Source organism: Ptiloglossa arizonensis, chromosome 2 (genome assembly GCF_051014685.1).
Source record: "Ptiloglossa arizonensis isolate GNS036 chromosome 2, iyPtiAriz1_principal, whole genome shotgun sequence".
In the NCBI taxonomy this organism is placed as follows: domain Eukaryota; kingdom Metazoa; phylum Arthropoda; class Insecta; order Hymenoptera; family Colletidae; genus Ptiloglossa; species Ptiloglossa arizonensis.
In genome coordinates, this window is record NC_135049.1 from 8,747,694 (window position 1) to 8,766,898 (window position 19,205).

The 19,205-nt window shown below is 28.9% G+C and overlaps 3 protein-coding genes across 6 annotated transcripts; 1 reads left to right on the plus strand and 2 right to left on the minus strand.

The window, feature by feature from the left end:
• Positions 1 to 8: 8 nt before the first annotated feature.
• Positions 9 to 5,250, minus strand: LOC143143904 (venom acid phosphatase Acph-1). Of its 4 annotated transcripts, none has more exons than XM_076305776.1 (7): positions 5,174 to 5,250; positions 3,960 to 4,012; positions 3,166 to 3,270; positions 2,823 to 3,088; positions 2,472 to 2,628; positions 2,058 to 2,387; positions 9 to 348 (listed from the first exon to the last, which is right to left on the minus strand). In XM_076305776.1, the coding sequence occupies exons 4-7, from the start codon at positions 3,077 to 3,079 to the stop codon at positions 151 to 153; spliced, it is 942 nt and encodes a 313-aa protein (XP_076161891.1). In that variant the 5' UTR covers positions 3,080 to 3,088; positions 3,166 to 3,270; positions 3,960 to 4,012; positions 5,174 to 5,250; the 3' UTR covers positions 9 to 150. The 4 variants fall into 4 exon arrangements, with proteins under 4 accessions (XP_076161891.1, XP_076161890.1, XP_076161892.1 ...); XM_076305775.1 differs by lacking the exon at positions 5,174 to 5,250 and adding an exon at positions 4,785 to 5,009; XM_076305777.1 differs by lacking the exon at positions 5,174 to 5,250 and adding an exon at positions 4,513 to 4,567.
• A 1,678-nt stretch (positions 5,251 to 6,928) lies between these two features.
• Positions 6,929 to 9,881, plus strand: Cpsf73 (cleavage and polyadenylation specificity factor 73). Its single transcript, XM_076327781.1, has 2 exons — positions 6,929 to 7,024; positions 7,095 to 9,881. Exon 2 carries the CDS (start codon positions 7,613 to 7,615, stop codon positions 9,671 to 9,673), a length of 2,061 nt encoding a protein of 686 aa, XP_076183896.1. The 5' UTR covers positions 6,929 to 7,024; positions 7,095 to 7,612; the 3' UTR covers positions 9,674 to 9,881.
• A 401-nt stretch (positions 9,882 to 10,282) lies between these two features.
• Positions 10,283 to 19,097, minus strand: Dnapol-theta (DNA polymerase theta; the record flags this gene model as incomplete). Its single annotated transcript, XM_076326752.1, is given in 22 exon segments — positions 10,283 to 10,464; positions 10,594 to 10,820; positions 10,940 to 11,204; positions 11,284 to 11,619; positions 11,801 to 11,920; positions 11,999 to 12,180; positions 12,282 to 12,483; positions 12,606 to 12,814; positions 12,879 to 14,618; positions 14,676 to 14,958; positions 15,035 to 15,176; positions 15,264 to 15,507; positions 15,584 to 15,725; positions 15,804 to 16,134; positions 16,221 to 16,488; positions 16,561 to 16,730; positions 16,797 to 16,992; positions 17,121 to 17,322; positions 17,398 to 17,530; positions 17,646 to 17,899; positions 17,987 to 18,217; positions 18,360 to 19,097. Coding segments are annotated over 22 exon segments (6,753 nt in total), but the record flags the coding sequence as incomplete, so codon positions are not given.
• Between the last annotated feature and the right edge of the window lie 108 nt (positions 19,098 to 19,205).

Here is a 19,205-nt window from a genome sequence, read left to right on the forward strand (position 1 = left end):
ATCTAAACATTACTATTTAAAATATTTTTATTTCCATTTCAATACCCTCGACAAAAAATAAATTGTTTACATGCATCTTTAATTAATCTATTTCAATTGTTTACTATATTTATTTAATTAAATAATCTAATTAGATTTAATCAGGTCGATTTAGTTACAATTCACTTTTTCTCCGTAAAGTTCTCGTAGTTCGTCTTTCGATAGGTAACTCCATTTGTGATGAAATTCTTCTTCCGATGGGAGAACATCTTTAACTAGTTCCAAATACTTATTCATTGGACATATCTCGTCGCAGCCAGCGAATTTATAAGGTATAAACTCTTCCGTAATTCCGGTCCAAAGAATCATCTAGTAACAGATAAAGTAATGCATTTTAATAAATGATTACATAAAGAAAAATAAAAGCATATTAATATTTCTTTTATATAAACACTTTAATCCATACCAAACCTGAGCACATTTAGAATATTAGAGATAACGTTATTTGAAATATTAATTCAAATAACGCGTTATCTTTTTTTCGGGAATACTTCATTTTGAAATACATGTACGTTATTTTATTCCATAATATAACGTAAAAAATAATCAGTTTGTATTTGAAACAATGCCCTTGGAAATAATCGACATATTCCGAAAATATATTATTACGAAATCCATTGATAAAAAAAATTGCAAATCTTTTTGCGACATTAAAATCATGAAACAATGATGATTGAAAAAAAAAGAAAAATTAGTCTAACAAATGTACTTTATTGATATTGCGCATACCTAGCGTTTATCGTACGTATTTATAACTTCAAATACATAATGTGATCATGATTTATGTAAATCACAAATGTACAGGATATTTAACAAGTTTGCATGAAAACTTGGGTAGCACATTCTGTGGCTAAGAATAAGGTAAAAACTGTTTTGTCGAGACGTTATTAAATTTCTATTTACTAATGATGAATTGATTTTAGATAAGGAAAGTAAATATTTATTTCTTACGTACGTTACGAGAAAAAGGAGTAAAGTAAAAATAACGAATATTAATAAAGATACCTTATACAAAGATATCATATATCGAGAGGATAATAATGATAAACAAATATATGCTATATATGAACCAATTATATTATAAATTTAAAATATTTGTTCAAAATTATTGCTTCGCGTTATTGGATATGATTTCGTTTAATCATTGTATTTCAAAATAAAGTGACTGTTCAAGATTACTTCCCGACTATAAATCACGTCAAACACAACTTCCATTTTTTAAGTTAACAGTACAGTTTGTATCTCCGTCTGAAGGACAAAGACCACATGCCTAGTTCCAGCAGACAAGAGAGTGAAGAAGAAGAACAAGTCTCATGGTGGCCTTGAATGATCAGTTGATCTTTTTCCGACTCGGATTGCGAATTAATAGTTACATGGACTTGAGAAATAGTGGGGACTTATTACGGTATAATTAAAAAAGCGGATATAACTACGCGGTGATTAGAGAGGCACCGTTGTATACAGGGTACTTCAGGACGGATGGATACAACCGAGCAGAAATTGATTCTTTGTGAAAAAATAAATCGGCAATGTGAAATAAATTATTTTCGTACGCATGCAATTCAATGTAACCTGATTAACATATCTCTCCATACAGTGACCCATATTTATATGCAAAGTTTAATTGTTTGCGAATTTGATTCGCCGTTTTTCTTGCGAATTTTCTCAATAATAACTCTACACGACCTTCGATAGTATATCGGGCCGCTTTATTCGCTTTTTTATACCTCTATTATTATTGGTAAATATTGGCGGAGGGTAACTATAACGTCTGACATAATACGCTTGCACGGAATTCTTTTTTCCTCTGTACAATGCCATATCGCCATCTATGTTCTCAAATATAATTATAAATAGAAATAATGAACAATGAACAAATACGTCAACAAAATCGAATAGCACACGTACAGACGAATCAATCCCTATCCGGTGGTACCACCTGCTCCAAAACACCGTGTACTGTGAGCTTCTACATTAGATAAATGATGTACGTTAATACGTTATTTTGAATAAATTACCCTGATGAATTGTTTGCCAGCTGGATTGGACAATTTTTCTATAATAATCGCACATCCATAACCTGGCAGGTCTGGCTGTGTAAAACCGTGAGCCCTCACGAATCCTGCGATATTTGTTTCATGCCCGCTATATAAGTATATCTTTCGCAGATCAGCGTTATCTACGTCGAACTGCATGTGTTCGATAAATCTTTTGATAAGCGGACCACCGTTCAATCGTTTCAATTGCGGTGTGAAAGAACGAATATTGTATTCAAGTTTCGTAATATCCTGAAGTTTACTGTAGATTTCATCGGTGCACCATTCTGGACGTCCGAGATTTATGCAGGCCTGTAAAATTATTTGAATAAGTGTATAAGGACATCCAAACGACATAACGCTAAATGAAACTCAAATTAAATAATAGTCCGATACCTGTGCTACGAGTACATTATAAATTTCATACACGTGACTCGATTCAGTTACATTTATACCAGTTTTCTCAGACAGGAACTTGAATAGATCTTCGTACACTGAGACTCTATTACGAATCTCTTCCGAATGTCTCGTTTTCTTTACCGCATCTAGATACCTATAAAAAATACGTATGTAAAAATTTCGTACAATTTTTATATTTTTTACAAAAGATGAAAAAACTTTGCCTATTCCTGACTATACGATAGTCACTGACCATCATTTTCGTAAAATCTATGCCGCTTTCGATATCTCTGGCGGTTTCCAATTGCATAACAATAAAAAAATGACATTATTCAGTAAGACGCTTACACTGGAGAGAAATCCGGTTTCATTAGATTATCTACTTTCTCCGGCATATACTGCGTTGGTATAGGCATCCATGGTAAGGCTTCGTTCCATTTTTGTACCGGAGCTGGAGGATAAAGTGCAGCCAAGACCAGTTGCAGAGACATTTTTGTACGATCGTGATCCGTGCTATAAGCGTATACAGCACTAGGAGAATAAATATCGCCCAATAATTCGTTATAGCGACTTCGTAACATTTGTCCAATACGATACTCTCTCATTTTTCCTTTCTAAAACGGGACATCATTGATTACTCATACATTCATTTCGTATTTACGCGCGCTTTCTTCGTACTATATAGTCTTACATTCGTAAGCTGCCCCAGACCCCATGGGTGGTACGTTGACACGTTGTAAGTATCATTCGGCCACAATTCTCTCTCGCGTGGCGTTCGTTCTCCATGTCTAAACAACTGGTAAAATTTGAACAATTTTATAGAAAAAATGTATTAAATCGGTTCCAGGTTATCTAACTTTCGATTCAGATCGGAACGTGAGACAAAAAAAATTTTACAATTGAAGAAAAATCGAATGAAAAATTAAATTATTAAATTGTACTATTGTAAACAGTACGAATTACTAATAAGTAAATGTTACTAATAAAGCGAATGTTCGATGTTAGAAAATTAATTATAGATTTTTTAAATTGTTAAGTAATTGTAGGTAAATAATTTGTACGTTCGATTATCCGAATAGTGTCATCTAAGATAATTGTCATGAAAATAAACTGTCATCTAAGACAATTGTCAAGAAAATGGATTGTCATCTAAGGAAATTCTTACAAAATGAAGCAAGGTAGTAGTTTGTCAGCACCGAAATGGTTAATGACAAAATTAGCAAAGAGTTACAACGTTAAGTAAAGCTACAACAGAAATGAAGCTCCACTGAAATAACCGTATTAGAAAAGTATTCAATTTAACAAAAGAACTCGCAGACTAGAATAAAGCTCTGTTAAAAGATTGTTAATTCATGTCTTGTTTCGTTCACAGAATATTATTTAACAAATAACCTGTCTTGAAATCGTATATTTTTTTCCATACCAGTTCGGATAATCGAAGTTCTACTGCAACCAATACAAAGTTAAAACGCAATGCGTACTTACCACGTGAACCAACTCCACGCGAAGGTCTGTTTTCGTTTTGCAATCAGATGAAACTAATATAAGAATAAATACTGTTAAACTTAATTTTATGTCAATCATAGTAGAGCGAAGAAAATGTGATTTGAAATGTAAAAATGTAGAACTATATTTGATATGTTTGACTGTATGACCATAACTATAGACAAGTATTATTTTGACGTGAAGTAAGAGTGAACTGTTATGAGCTCATGACCTTTATCGTTCCAATCTAACGAGTATTGATATTGTTGTGTACAGTGTTTGACTGTTTTGTACATCAAATAATATAAATGGAATGACAATGACATATGAAAATATACTATTTTTTTGCATAATGTGTAAAAGTTGCTTATAAACATTATGAATTTGCCAAATCTTAAATAAAAATTGTAACACGTAATAAAGACGAGAATTAATATATAGTTAAACAATGAGTATGTTATAACATATTATGTAATAGAGACTACATCGATATCGTCTTATAAAAAATTTAATTATAACACGATGATCAAAATTGTTCTTCCAAGATTATTACCTGTAACAATCGTTACATTCAAACAAATTCAGGTGAGAACAAAGTCGCTCAATTCATTTAATTAGGCACTACATGTACAAATATATATGTATGTGTATTTGTATGTGCATTTGCTTAAAGTTGACAGTGCCATCTAAAATTTTCCTTTAAGGTTTAAAAAAATGATTATGTAATCAAATGTATTTGGATAATGAACAAAATTCAATCATAAAATATAATGAAACATTTAATATCCGTCACAATTATAAATTACATATTCACACATTACGTACTCATATCACACATGAACTTTAAACTTGAAGATAGATGTACTCAGATATCGTCATATAACAAAACAGGTTCAAATTGTATAGCAATTTACGGAGAATCACGTTGGCTTGGGCAATAATCCGTTAGGCTACTAATATAATCCATGTTCCGCATTGATAGAATACTACGTAATCGGCATTAGAGTGAAACAGAAATATAAACATCCCGCGAAAAATTGAATTCACTTGACCAAACACTGAATGCCGAAAAGTTACTGAATATATAATGACGATTACAAAAATGTTGACTACAAAGTAATGTATGTTTACATATTAGAATTTATTTCATAAACAAATATAGCATAATATTTAGCAAGAGAAATTGTATGCATTACATAATTACATCAACTTACTGATTAAAATTTAAATCAATAATCGGCATGTTGATTATCATCGATTTACTTTATTATCAAAGCAATACTTTGTGTACGGTCTAAAAAATATTCACACACATTATTTTGTACGTTACAGATGTGAAGTTTGTTATCAGTCTTACATGTATACATGCAGCATTAATTGATTTTCGCTTAAAGAGAAAGTCACTGACTTTGCATCAATCAAAACACGTATCAATAAGAAAGATGGATGTTGGTTGGTGCGAAGCTAGTGATTTTTCTTTGAAGAGGTGACAAAGTAATACTCGTAAGTGTACATGTATTATTTTCTTGATATTAGATATTCAATTTCAATTGCATTCATGAGTAAAAATGTACATCAAAAAGAAAATAAATCTGATGAATAGTATTTATTTAAAAAAATATTATTCCACATAACAAAATGATTGTACACATAAAAGAGTATAAGATATAGAAAATTATCTTTTACTTGAATTGGTTAAATTAAAAATATTTTACAAACATCTATGTAGCAAGCGTGCTTTTCATAGATTGGACAGATATGTCATAAACAAAAATTAGAATATCACTTATGGAAGTGATCACACGAACTAAAGTATTGATCACGTGTAAAATCGGTGGTTTAGAGTGCACTTCACGTAAAATAAAACGTCTATTCTGTACGTTGTCTATGGTTATTGCTTTAGTCCAAAAACTACAATCAGATAGTCGCGTCATTTTCTAGATTCGAAATAAAAATTAAAGTAAATGAAATTTTCTTATAATTAGTAGATTTTAGTTTCTTGTAAATACGTATCTACATATAATAGTAATTATATTGACTCTGTAATACTTACATAAACTTTTTGTCTCAGAAATCTAGAACAAACAATTGCAGAGGTAAATACATGTGTATTGTATTTATTACAATATTTATTACATGTATTTATTACAATACACATTATTATGCATGTTATTATTCTCATAAAAATTGTGTTACACAAATCATTAAAAATATTTATAAAAAAACATATAATAATGTTATATGTTTGAAATTTTTACTTTTTATGCGTTATGTAGAATGCAGTTTATATTTTATTTGTAATTTTAACAAACTATGTTAATGTTAATTTATGTGAATTACCTGAATTAAAAAAAAATATATTACTGTTTATCACGATAATATTGTTTATATCATTTTTAAAAATACTTAAAACAATTTTTAAAAAACTTGGAACCCAATGACGTTTTTTCCGTTAGATCTGAACCTCGCATTACACGATTTATATAACGCTGCATTTCCATGAAATAAAATATCCGCGTTATACGAAAGTTACCTGTATGTTTAAACAATTTTATATTAAATTTTAAAGTAATAATGAAGATAATATATGATTATCCTTCATGAGCACAATAATAGAATACGTTGGCCAAATATTATACATACATTTTGTTACTACAGATTTATATATCGTTAAATATTTTACGCTTTCAAGATATATTTGTTTATTTAAATACGATCTTCTTTTTTAAAAAGATATAATATATTATTTTACTTCATGGTGTTATTATAATAAACTATATATACTTGATATTTACATCGAAATTGAGCTAGAATGACATTCTTGCTAATTATTTTTCGATTGTAATCTATATGCGAATTACATATCTATAATGCATATTTATGGAGTTTTTTTTAACTGCATTTTTTTTAAACTGTCAGTTTCTATTTCTACTTAATATTTCTTAATCATTACTGAATTATGTAGAACATTTTAGTTTACATCTTGTCCGAATAAATGCTGTCACTATTGCACGAAGATATGTTTATACATAAATTACAATTTTGCATAATGTATAAATATAAAAGTATTTATATTTTATGTATCATTTATATATTTGTGTATATACATACATATATATGTATACTTTTATATAGACTTTCAGGTATACGAATGCTTACCGCATTACAGGTGCCATGGAAAACTATGTTGGAAAGACTATGTTGATGGTTGTTTCTATATACATACGTAGTGTAGGTTACGTTCAAAAAGCCGCGGTTAAATGTTATCGTCTTAAACATTAATGTTATTTGTTTATTTTTAAAACACAAATAGTCAAGGCTAACATTAATCCGTTTTATGTGACTTTATTGCAAATATCTTTCACACATATTAATTATTGAATCAGTAAAATAAATTTTTAACCTTCATTCCGGTTTTATATACAAATTGGTATTGTAAAAGAACATTTATTTTTTCTTTAAGATGCAAAAATATGATATGTTCATACAATATTTATAAACAAGGGCAGATATGTGCATTGTTTTGCACATAACCTTACAAACTCATGTATGAGAATACAATACACAAGTGTCAAAAACACAAAATTATAAAAACATAATTTTATGTTTATTCTATTTTAATGATTACGTGATAGTTATAATCATATAAAAAGATGTCTACAAAAAGAAAACCAGATACACAAGTGCCAGCTGAAGAAAGCGACCTATTGTCAATTAGACCACTTGGTGCAGGCCAAGAAGTAGGAAGATCTTGTATTATGTTGGAATTCAAAGGAAAAAAAATTATGTTAGACTGTGGTATTCATCCTGGTTTATCTGGAATGGATGCATTACCATTTGTAGACTTAGTAGAAGCGGATGAAATTGATTTGCTATTAATTTCTCATTTTCATTTGGATCATTGTGGAGCATTGCCATGGTTTCTACAAAAGACCAGTTTTAAAGGACGATGTTTTATGACACATGCTACAAAAGCCATTTATCGTTGGCTATTGTCTGATTATATTAAAGTAAGTAATATTGCAACAGAACAGATGTTATATACTGAATCAGATCTTGAAACTAGTATGGATAAAATAGAAACAATTAATTTTCATGAAGAGAAAGATGTGTTTGGAATAAAATTTTGGGCATATAATGCTGGTCATGTATTGGGTGCTGCAATGTTTATGATAGAAATAGCAGGTGTTAAAATTTTGTATACAGGAGATTTTAGTCGACAAGAAGACAGACATTTAATGGCTGCTGAAATTCCAAATATTCATCCAGATGTATTGATTACTGAGTCTACTTATGGTACACATATACATGAAAAAAGAGAAGATCGTGAAGGAAGATTTACAAATTTAGTTCATGAAATTGTTAACAGAGGTGGAAGATGTTTAATACCTGTATTTGCATTAGGCAGAGCACAAGAACTTCTGCTTATTTTAGATGAGTATTGGAGTCAACATCCTGAACTTCATGAAATTCCTATATATTATGCCTCTTCTTTAGCAAAGAAATGTATGGCAGTATATCAAACTTATGTAAATGCAATGAATGATAAAATTAGAAGGCAGATAGCCATCAATAATCCTTTTGTATTTAAACATATTTCGAATTTAAAAGGTATTGACCATTTTGAAGATATTGGTCCATGTGTAGTGATGGCTTCTCCTGGTATGATGCAAAGTGGTTTGTCGAGAGAATTATTTGAATCATGGTGTACAGATGCAAAAAATGGAGTAATTATAGCTGGTTATTGTGTGGAAGGAACATTAGCCAAGACTATTTTATCAGAACCAGAAGAGATTACAACTATGTCTGGACAAAAGTTACCATTGAAGATGTCTGTAGATTATATATCATTTTCAGCACACACAGATTACCAACAGACTTCAGAATTTATACGTATTTTAAAACCACCACATGTTGTGCTTGTGCATGGAGAGCAAAATGAAATGGGAAGATTGAAAGCTGCTTTACAACGTGAATATGAAGATGATCCTAGTACAACAATGGAGATACATAATCCTAGAAATACAGTTGCTGTAGAGTTATACTTCAGAGGAGAAAAAACTGCCAAAGTAATGGGCACATTAGCAATGGAAACACCAAAACCAGGACAGACGTTATCTGGAGTTTTAGTCAAGAGAAATTTCAATTATCATATGTTAGCACCATGTGATTTATCAAAATATACAGATATGAGTATGAGTCAAGTTATTCAAAGACAAAGTGTGTACTTTTCAGCATCATTACCCGTATTGAAACATCTTCTAATACAAATTGCTGGAAATTTAGAAGTGGTAGACGATAAAAAATTACGTGTATTTAAAAATGTTGATGTAACAATTGATGGAAAAATTGTAACTATGGAATGGATTGCAACACCTGTAAATGATATGTATGCAGATTCTGTTTTAACTGCAATATTGCAAGCTGAAATGATGGAGCAGCCACCTAAAGTATTACCAGCACCTACAAAAATGGATCGGATGCATTTCAAGGAATGTTTAATAGAAATGCTTCAGGAAATGTTTGGTGAAGACTCAGTACCTAAAATTTTCAAAGGAGAAAAACTATATGTGACTGTTGATGGAAAAAAAGCACACATAGATTTACTGAATTTAGAAGTAACCAGCAAAGAAGATGAGACTTTTCAACAGATAGTACAAACAGCTGTAACAAAACTACATCAATCACTGGCACCGCCTTGTGATACAATTTAACAAACATTATTTTTACAATGGTCTATAATATAACATATTTGTTCATAGGATTACCATTACATACATTACTATAGAATATTAAATACCTAAAATCTTTTTATTTACTGTACAATTTAATAGTATTATACAAATTTCATTTGTGCATTTTTATAAATACAATAGTATGATTGATATATGAAAATATAAAAAATAAATTCCTATTTAAATATTTTTCATACAATATCCTTAAACTTTATGTTACTTACGCTTTCTACCTCAATTAATTAATATAGTAAAATTGAACATAGCAATAAATATTGAGCAATTATCAATACTCAGAAAAAATTACTATAATAAAAAAGTATTTTTTATACTTAAGCTTTCTACATGAAATAATTTTGCTTGTTTCTGTGATGTACAATCATTAATAATATATATTATTTATGCAATTGAAATATAAAATTCATTATTTTACATTATGGTATAACAAAATACAGTGTAAATATGTAAAATTCATATAATTACAAATGTATGCAAAAACATATAACATTGGAAATTTAATAAATAACATTTTAAATAGTGAAATATGATTGATTGAAAATCTATACTAAAAAGGGTAAATATAAAACATGATTAGATTATTATCATTAATGATAAAATTAAACACATCAATGTTAAAAATTATATTCAGAAAGATCCCCCCAAGCAGGTCCAACTTTAAGCTTTACAGGTAATGGTATTGCAAGTTGGTATACTTGCTCCATTGATTCTTTTACTATTGTTGCAACTTGTCGTAAGTCGTTTGCATTTACCTAGTATGAAGAAATTTTTTATATTTCTTTAAAAATGAAAATTTGTTTAATCAAAGGGTTTAATGTTTATATATTATATTTCATATAATCAAATAGTGTGGAATGAATAGAATGTTACTGAATGCTTACCTCATACAGTAGTTCATCATGCAGTTGTAATACAAAATAACCACCTTTTTGTTGTGCTTCTCTACTATTGCTTCTTAATTTACGTGTAGGACAAACAGTGGGCATAATTGTTGCTGAAGTTGGAAATTCAAATCGCATTCTTTCTTCAATATTTACCATTGCTTTTTTTACAATATCTGCTGCAGAACCCTGAACTTTAGTATTCACTGCTTGACGTTCTGCTTGTGCTGTACAATAAATAAATTACAATAATTTTATTATAGGAATTTAAAAAAATTTTAATAAAACGGTTTTTAATTAGTAGATAATTAATATTGAATATTTTACTACTAAAAAATAATATTACATTTTTCTGCTGAATTTGTGCTTGTCAATCCAGGAAGCACTCTACGTCTTTCTAAAATAGTTGTTGTATATCCATTTATACGTGCTTCTTCAGAAACACTGCTTAACCATTTAGATATACCTGGATATGCGTTCATAAAACATTCTAAAAATTCTTTGGCTTTAATTTCATCTACACACAAATTTTCGGCTAATGTTTTTACTCCCATGCCGTAAATCATTCCGTAACATAATTGCTTTGTATGTTGACGCATTTTATCGTCGACCTATTAACGAAACTTTATAAATGATAAATCATTGAAACGTACTTCGAACAATAAACTATATTTTTCACATTTCGTATACCTGATCTTCAGATACATGATTCCATTTTGCTGCAATATTTTTAAAAATATCACCTGGCTTCCACATAATATCACATAATGTTTTATCTTTTGAAAAATGAGCCAATATTCTTAATTCAAGTTGACAATAGTCTGCTGACAACATAATATTGCCTATAGCAGGTACAAATGCCATTCGGACACTTATCACAAAATTATTGTCTTCGGAATTAAAATCCTTTGGTACGTTTTGTAAATTTGGTTCATACATGGAAATTCTACCTGTTAATGTGCATGTAACGCAATTACCATGAATACGGGAAGTGTGTTGTGCCAAATTCAATATTGGATGTACAATCTATGAAACAAAAAAGAATTTAATAAATTTAAATTTAATTTTATTAAATTTTCATTTAATATGTTACTTTGAATTATTTGATTATAATACATATTTTACGGTGTTTTTAAGACACCTTACAGATATAATTTTAGGAAATAGTTTTTACTTTCCAATTCTACCCTTTACTACACATACATACTTTAGATTGAGTTGTATTTAATTTACGCCATGACATAATTAGATTGGATATTGGATGATCAGATTGTCCTAATACAGCTTTGTTGACACTAACTTTTTTTCCTTTATATAAACCTAAAATCTAAACAATTAAATATTTAATAGTTAGATTAAAATAATTACTTGAATAAATATGCACTTTAAAAATATATTTACAAACCTGGCTAATTTCTTTAGATGAAGAAAAATTGAACTTTTTTCCAGACAATGCATATGCTCGTTCTTGTAACGATATCATTTCTTCATGAATAACAGAAGATAAATCTTGTAATGATTTTAAAGATACACCAAAACCAGTTAACTCCATGCAAGCTAGTAAGGTCACTGTTTTCATTTCAATATCTAAAAATAGATTTAAGATTTTAATAAAATAAGTAAATACATAAAATACAATAAAATATTATAATAAATTAAAATAATTTCAAATACATAAAATTAATTACCTTTAAACATGTATAGTAATGTCGAACTTAATTGTTTTAATTTTTCCAAAAGACTGTCTGTCATGTACCATGTAAGTACAGCTTCTGCAGATGCTCTGAATTCTCCTGGCATTGTACTTTTGATATTTAATCCAGGTCCTGTACTAGAACATGTATCTATTCGTTTTGTTATGAAGCATCCTTGAGGAAAATATTCTTTTACCTATTTACAATTTAAATATTTAAAAAAAATATACAATATTACTATACAATACTATATAAGTTTATTTAGATTGTATATATTTAGAATTGTAAATAAAATTGAAACTTATATGCATTCTTTACCATTTCATTAAAAGTTTTTTCATGTATTTTACCATCATGTAGCCAGGTTGCTACTTTTGGGTCTAAAAATTTGCAACTTGCAGATATACCACAACATTCATATAAAGTTTTAAATATTTCTTTTGTTGCAAAACATTTTACATTTAAATGTGAATTTCCAAGTAATTCTTTTAATAGCTTCATTTGTTCTTTGCTTGAAATTTTTAAATCTGGAGGAATACTATTTTAGTCATTTTCAAAAATGAAAGTTGATATTAACATAATTTTAAATACCTTGCTCATTAGAGAAAGAAATATAATATGCAATATTGCTTTCCCAAGAAATAGCTGCACCAGAAACCTTTTTATCTGCATGAACATAATTGTCTACTTTTTTAGATCTTTTCTTCCTTTCGCTATTGATGGAGCTAATAATTCTGGAGCCTATATTATTTATATTATCACTATACATTTCACAACTTAAAGCTAGAGCAATACATTGTTTTTGCATTACTTCACGTTTGAATAAATTAAATGTTCCCCTATCACTTCCAACTTTTATAATATTTAATGTATTCCAATTCATTGTTTCATTTATATTATCCACAATCTTTTTAGCCTGTAGGCATGTTTCAGGATTTTTTTGTATCTTTTTTACACTAAGTTTAGATTTGTGTAAGATTTTTGCCGATTTTATAGGGGTACCTTCATCTGAGTTTGAAATTATACTATCTGTACTACAATCTTTATCTAGTATATTTTTTGTAAGTATTTGCTTCAATTTTGGTTTAATATTACATTTTTCGACTTGTATTATGTTTGAAGTAGAACTTGTAAATTTTGTAACATCATTTAACACGCGATTAGACACTTTTTGAGTGAATATTTTTTGTTTCCTTTCGGAATTTAATTTTGCTCGAATTTTAATACTTGCCGCTGGTGAATTCATATTTTGTGAAGCAATAATAATATCATCAGAATCTGATTTGTTTGAATCTAATGATGCTGCACGATTTTTATTAAAAACAATTATATTTGCCACAGGTGATTTTTCGGATGATACATCTTGAAATCTGCGTTTGTGTGATACTTTTTTTAGATCAAGAGGGATGTTCGTAGATTTTTCAAATTTTGTATGTCTTTTCTTCATGTCTAGAGTATTATTACTTGTCTCAGCAATTTCCACAATGTGCTGAATGTTTGTATTCTTTGTATGTCTGATATTACGGTCAACCGATATTTCTTCATTATTTTTATCATTAACTTGATTCAACTTTTCTGTTATTTTTTGTGACTCATTCCAAGAATCATCTTGCCATGACAGTGTATTCTGTTTTGCCGTAAAATCCACAAAATTCTTATTTATATGATTATTTTTTATAGTTTTTTCTGTCCACGTTTGTTGATTAATATTTTGAGTGGTCTGCAACTTTCTGTTTTCTTTACTTTCCATTGTTAGTTTGAGTTTAGATAATTTAGTTTCCTCAAATTCTGAGAAATGCAAGGAATCAATGATATTTTGCTCAAGAACGTTACAAATTTGTGTGTCAAGATTCAAACTATCATCAAATAAACTGGAGCTGTTTGAAACTCTTAGTTTTATATCATTATTAAAATTGGGTGTTTGTGTAATTGCATTTTCATAAAGTGATGTTCCATTATCTATTCTATCTGAGGTTCTCATTTCCTTAATTGCTATATTATTTACGTTTTGAGAATTCTGTATGTTGTCGACTGAATTTTGAAAAGCAAAATTTTGAGTTTGATTTTTCTTACTGTGTTTAAAATCGATCAATGATTCACTATCGTTTCTTTTTTGTGAATCATGCATTATTTTAAAACTACTGTCTTCAAAGAAATCAAGGGAAAGTTTTGCAGTTGTAGTATCTAAAAATTCTGGAATCTCTATTTGTAGTAACTGATCAGTAAGTTTTATATCATCATTCTTACTTTCTTCAACTGTATTTTTTTCTAGATTATACTTAAAATTTTCAACATTTTCTGCGACGTTTATATTAATTTCGAATTTTTCCTCTTCCAGAGTACTTTCAGGATCTTTAACATTTTTTACGACATTTGTATTAACTTGACTTTTACACGATTTGTTATCTAATAAGTTTTTCTTTTGATTAGTACAAGTAATAGTTTCAGGAACTGTTGAACATGATTTATGTACATGTTTATTTTGGAGCATATTATTATCTGTGTGATCTATAATTTGCGAATTGTTACATAGAGAAAATTTAACACTTGTTTGTGCATCTGTACTCTGAAATGTATCTTGAATTTGTAAATTTGTTACTATATGAGATTGATCTCTAATAACAGATGGTTCATTTTGTCTCCATGACATATCCTGTAGATTCAGCTCATTCTGTAATTAATTAACAAGACTATTGAGCTTTAAAGTAATTAAAAGTAAACTATTTTTGTAAATAATAATCATATACCTGAATCAATACTCTAGCTTCATGCACTAATATAATTGCAGCCTCATGAGGTGTTAAACCATCTTTTCCAGTAACAAATATTGTCCTCATTTTATTTCGTTGCATGGCTTCCAATTCGTGTTCACCATCTTGTTCTTTTCCACTAAAATATAAATTTGTTAGTAAAAAAGTTTAAAAACTGTTATTATGAATGTAGCAAATTATTAAAATATTTCTGTTAAAATTATACCTTTCAAATGGAAGTGCTTTATATAATATACGTTCAACATCAAGTTCGTTAGCACTAGCTAAATCTGCTACACATGTGATTCCTTGTTTATAAAGATTTCTAGCACGCAATCCATTTAACATTGGAAGACGTAATAGATCCAATAATTCCCTACACACACCAAACTGTAATCGTGTTTGAAACTGGGAAACTAACAATTCCATACAGTCCCAGCCCAGTTGTTTACAAAATTGTGTAACCATTCCTATAGATAAAATTGAGTATATATATAAAAACAACGATGTATATTATATAAAAAGTATGAATACAAAAGACATTACCAGCAAATGTAGAAGCGGACTGTTGTAAGGTTTGAAGAACTCCACGGCAACAGCCATATTTTTTACAAACCAAGTTAAGAGGGACTTCACGAACTAAATCGTGTAAAGCCAATGCAGTATAGAATCTTTTATGTATATTAAGCTGGAAATAAAATATTGTAGTAAATACGACCTACATTATTCCAGAATAATTAAATTGTATATATTAGTTGAGAATTACTGATTTTCCCTGTCGTACGACGCCCTTAATAGCTGATGTTAAAAATCGCTCTTCTACACCAACAAGTTCACCAACTCTGCGTTCACTTTCCGAAAGTATTTTCCACAATTCTAGGAAGGTCATCCAATCAATACTCCCTATCTGATTTCCAGAATTGAGAGGTGTTACTAAATATATCACGTGTAATTCTGTATCCAAAACAAAGCATCGTCTTGCTTTCTGAAGCTCTTCAAGTAAAAACAAACCATCTCTAGGTGGTATAGAAGCTGCTAAACATGCTTTTCCAAATGCTGTAGCTACCCATCTATGTCCTTCTTCTGTTTTTTGTAATCTAGATAATATTACGATACATTAAGTATAAAGATAGTATATTTTAATTAATAGAAAAATTTGACTTATTTTTACTAATATACATACAATAAGAATTCATTGTTTATTAAAAACTTAATTGCTTCATTTGAAGGATGTTTTGAATTGTCTTCATTACTAAAATTTAGTAAGGTACATTTAGTGTACAATTCAAGATCTGAAGGAGTGTATACAACTTCACTAGCTATAGCTTCCAAAAGAGCTCGAATTAAAGGTCCTGAGTCTTGAAGACAAGATTCAATGGGTTCCAAAGTAGCTGACAATAACATTTCAGCTGCTTTTCGTTCATTCAATTTACATATGAGTATACTTTCGCCTGTGAGAATAAATAACTTTACACTTTAAATATATAGAAGAAAATTTATTTTGCTTTATTATTTGGTTTCACCTGCTGTATCTTTCCCCATTCTACCTGCGCGACCTATCATTTGTTTATAGGTAAGACAATTCAGCAATTTACCACTAAACATTGGAGATCTTACAATTACCCTTCTTGCTGGTAAATTTACTCCACTACTTAAAGTTGATGTTGCAATAAGAACTCTCAAAGATCCTGATCTAAAGAAACTGATATTTAATAAAATTTTTTAAAGTAGTGGTACTAAAATCAAGTAAATTAAGTACCTGAATGATCCTTCTATAATATCACGTTCATCCATTGTAAGACCAGCGTGATGAAAAGCAATTCCAAATGAAACTGTGTTTCTTAGTACATTGTCTAAACCTATAGGACTACGTTTTAATTGCTCTAATGTTTCAGAGATTAATGTGGAATCTAATTGTTGTCTTAAAATTTGCCCAAGTTGTGCATTTTTCTCACCTATGAAAGAAAATATTCATTTAGTTCATTATTAATTCTTAAATATAAACATTTTTATTGGCACAATCATCAACTACATTAATTGTTTAACTACATTAAAAATACAAATTGTAGATTATGAAATAAACCTAGTTTGAAAAAAGCAGCTGCTATTTGTTCAGCTAATTTTTCACACCAATTTTTTGTTGGACAAAAGATCAATACACTATGTCCATCAGATATTGTTTCAATGCACAGGTGAAGAATATCATCTGAATCCATGGGTAATTCTGCCATTGGTATTAAACTTCTAATAAGATGTAATTTATTATCATAAATATTTTTATCAATCTAAAAACAAAAAGTATATTCCTATTAATTTTAAATTACATAATAATTATGTGTTTATGAACTGCAAAAGAGTACCTTGCATTGTTCATTTAAAGGTATTGGTCTAAATTCTGTTTTATATAGTTCTGCATCCAACCACTCTGCTAAAATGGATAAATTTGGAAGTGTTGCAGACATTCCAATGAGTTGTATATTAATATTTTCATTTCTGTAACAGAATAAAATGTCAATTTCTGTACTTAATTCTGCAAGTAATACATGATCATTAGACAAGCGTCTAGTAGCAAATTAATAAATAATAATAATAAATGTGTTCCAATTACCTAAGAGTCATATACTTTAATTTTGTTAGGAGTAATTCAAGAAGGTATCCTCGATTTGGATCACCAACAAGATGTAATTCATCGATCACTACAGCCCCTAAATTTATTAAGTCATTTTCTTCCATTAAACGATTTATTAAAGAATTTGCTTTTTCAATGGTTGCTATCGCGATATGAGTAGTTGTAAACCCTCTAGATTGGGCTGTACCACCCATAAATCCCTCAACTCTAATACCACTGTCAGATAATAAATCCTAGCAAATTACAATGATAAAATTAAAGTGTTTAAAATTTGCTTCGTGCAAAGACTTAATTATAAAAAACATTTATTTGAATCATACTTGAAAGTAATACATTTTTTCTCTAACAACAGAGACAAATGGCAGAATAAATATTACTTTTTTTTGTCTTTCTAATACTGTTTTCATCATCAGAATCTCTGCCACTAATGTCTTTCCCGCTGATGTTGGAGCTGAATATACAAGATTACGTTTTTCTTCAATGACTTTATGATTTGATAAACATTCTACTTGCCAAGCAAACATATCTTTTATTCCTCGTACTTCATATTTCTGTAAGATATAATTACTGTTTTCCAAAATAATAGGTAATTTACATTAGGAAAAATATCATACAGTAAAGGTAAAAAAGAAAAAGCAAATATATACACTTTTAAAATTCATAACTGTTTTTAAGATAAACTAAGTCTGTTACCTGAAGAATACTTTGAGGTAAACCCCAGGAAGCCAATTTGTATCGTTCTTGAGTAGCAATAGTAAAAATAGAAGGATTTGTTATTGATGATATTTCACCATTGCTTCCTGTTATATTAGTGTTGGATGACTTTATATCAGTTATATTGTTCATTACATCTTGTGTAGCATATCTTTCGATATTGTAGTTATCAGTATGTAAAAATTTAGATTTTTCACATTGTTTTAATGGTGTATTCGTATTTGATGAAAAATCACTTTTTGCATAATTAGTATTGACATTTTCTTGACCTATTTTAGACAAATCACAATTCCTATTTGTGGAAGTAATGCTTCTGAGTTTTAACTGTTTTAATGTATTAGTTTTACTATGAAATTTTTTCTTTGCAATAGTATCTGTCTTAAGTTTTCCGAGTTCCGAATAATCTTGATTTAAACTAGTTTTTGTCTTGATTAAAGTATGCAATAGATTATTTTGGTTCGACTGATTTATTTTGTCAACATCATTTGACTTATCTTTTATCTTGGCAAGAAATGTGCTATCTTTAAAATATTTGTCTATATCACTGTCATTATAAACAGAATTCGCATTTTTAACTTCAGCTTGAATACAGGCATGTAAAGTATCATCTCCAAAGGATGGTATTTTATTAAGAGATTGCATTTTGTTATTTTTATTTTATTTATATAAATAGAATTGTGTTTTGCAAATATATAAGATCAAATTTGCAAGAGTTGTGTAGTTTATTATTCATTTCATTATAATCATAGATTTGAGCTTCATTTTTGTATAGTTTTTATAGATTACTTATACATGATTATAGAGCACAGTTATTTTATATAATTT

Excerpts from the sequence above, each read along its gene's own strand:
- LOC143143904 (XM_076305774.1), bottom strand. The coding sequence starts at position 4,058 with ATGATTGACATAAAATTAAGTTTAACAGTATTTATTCTTATATTAGTT. Across the intron at positions 3,089-3,165 it reads GTCTGGGGCAGCTTACGAAT|AAAGGAAAAATGAGAGAGTA; the intron begins GTAAGACTATAT and ends GTCCCGTTTTAG. Across the intron at positions 2,629-2,822 it reads AAACCGGATTTCTCTCCAGT|GTATCTAGATGCGGTAAAGA; the intron begins GTAAGCGTCTTA and ends TATTTTTTATAG.
- Cpsf73 (XM_076327781.1), top strand. The coding sequence starts at position 7,613 with ATGTCTACAAAAAGAAAACCAGATACACAAGTGCCAGCTGAAGAAAGC.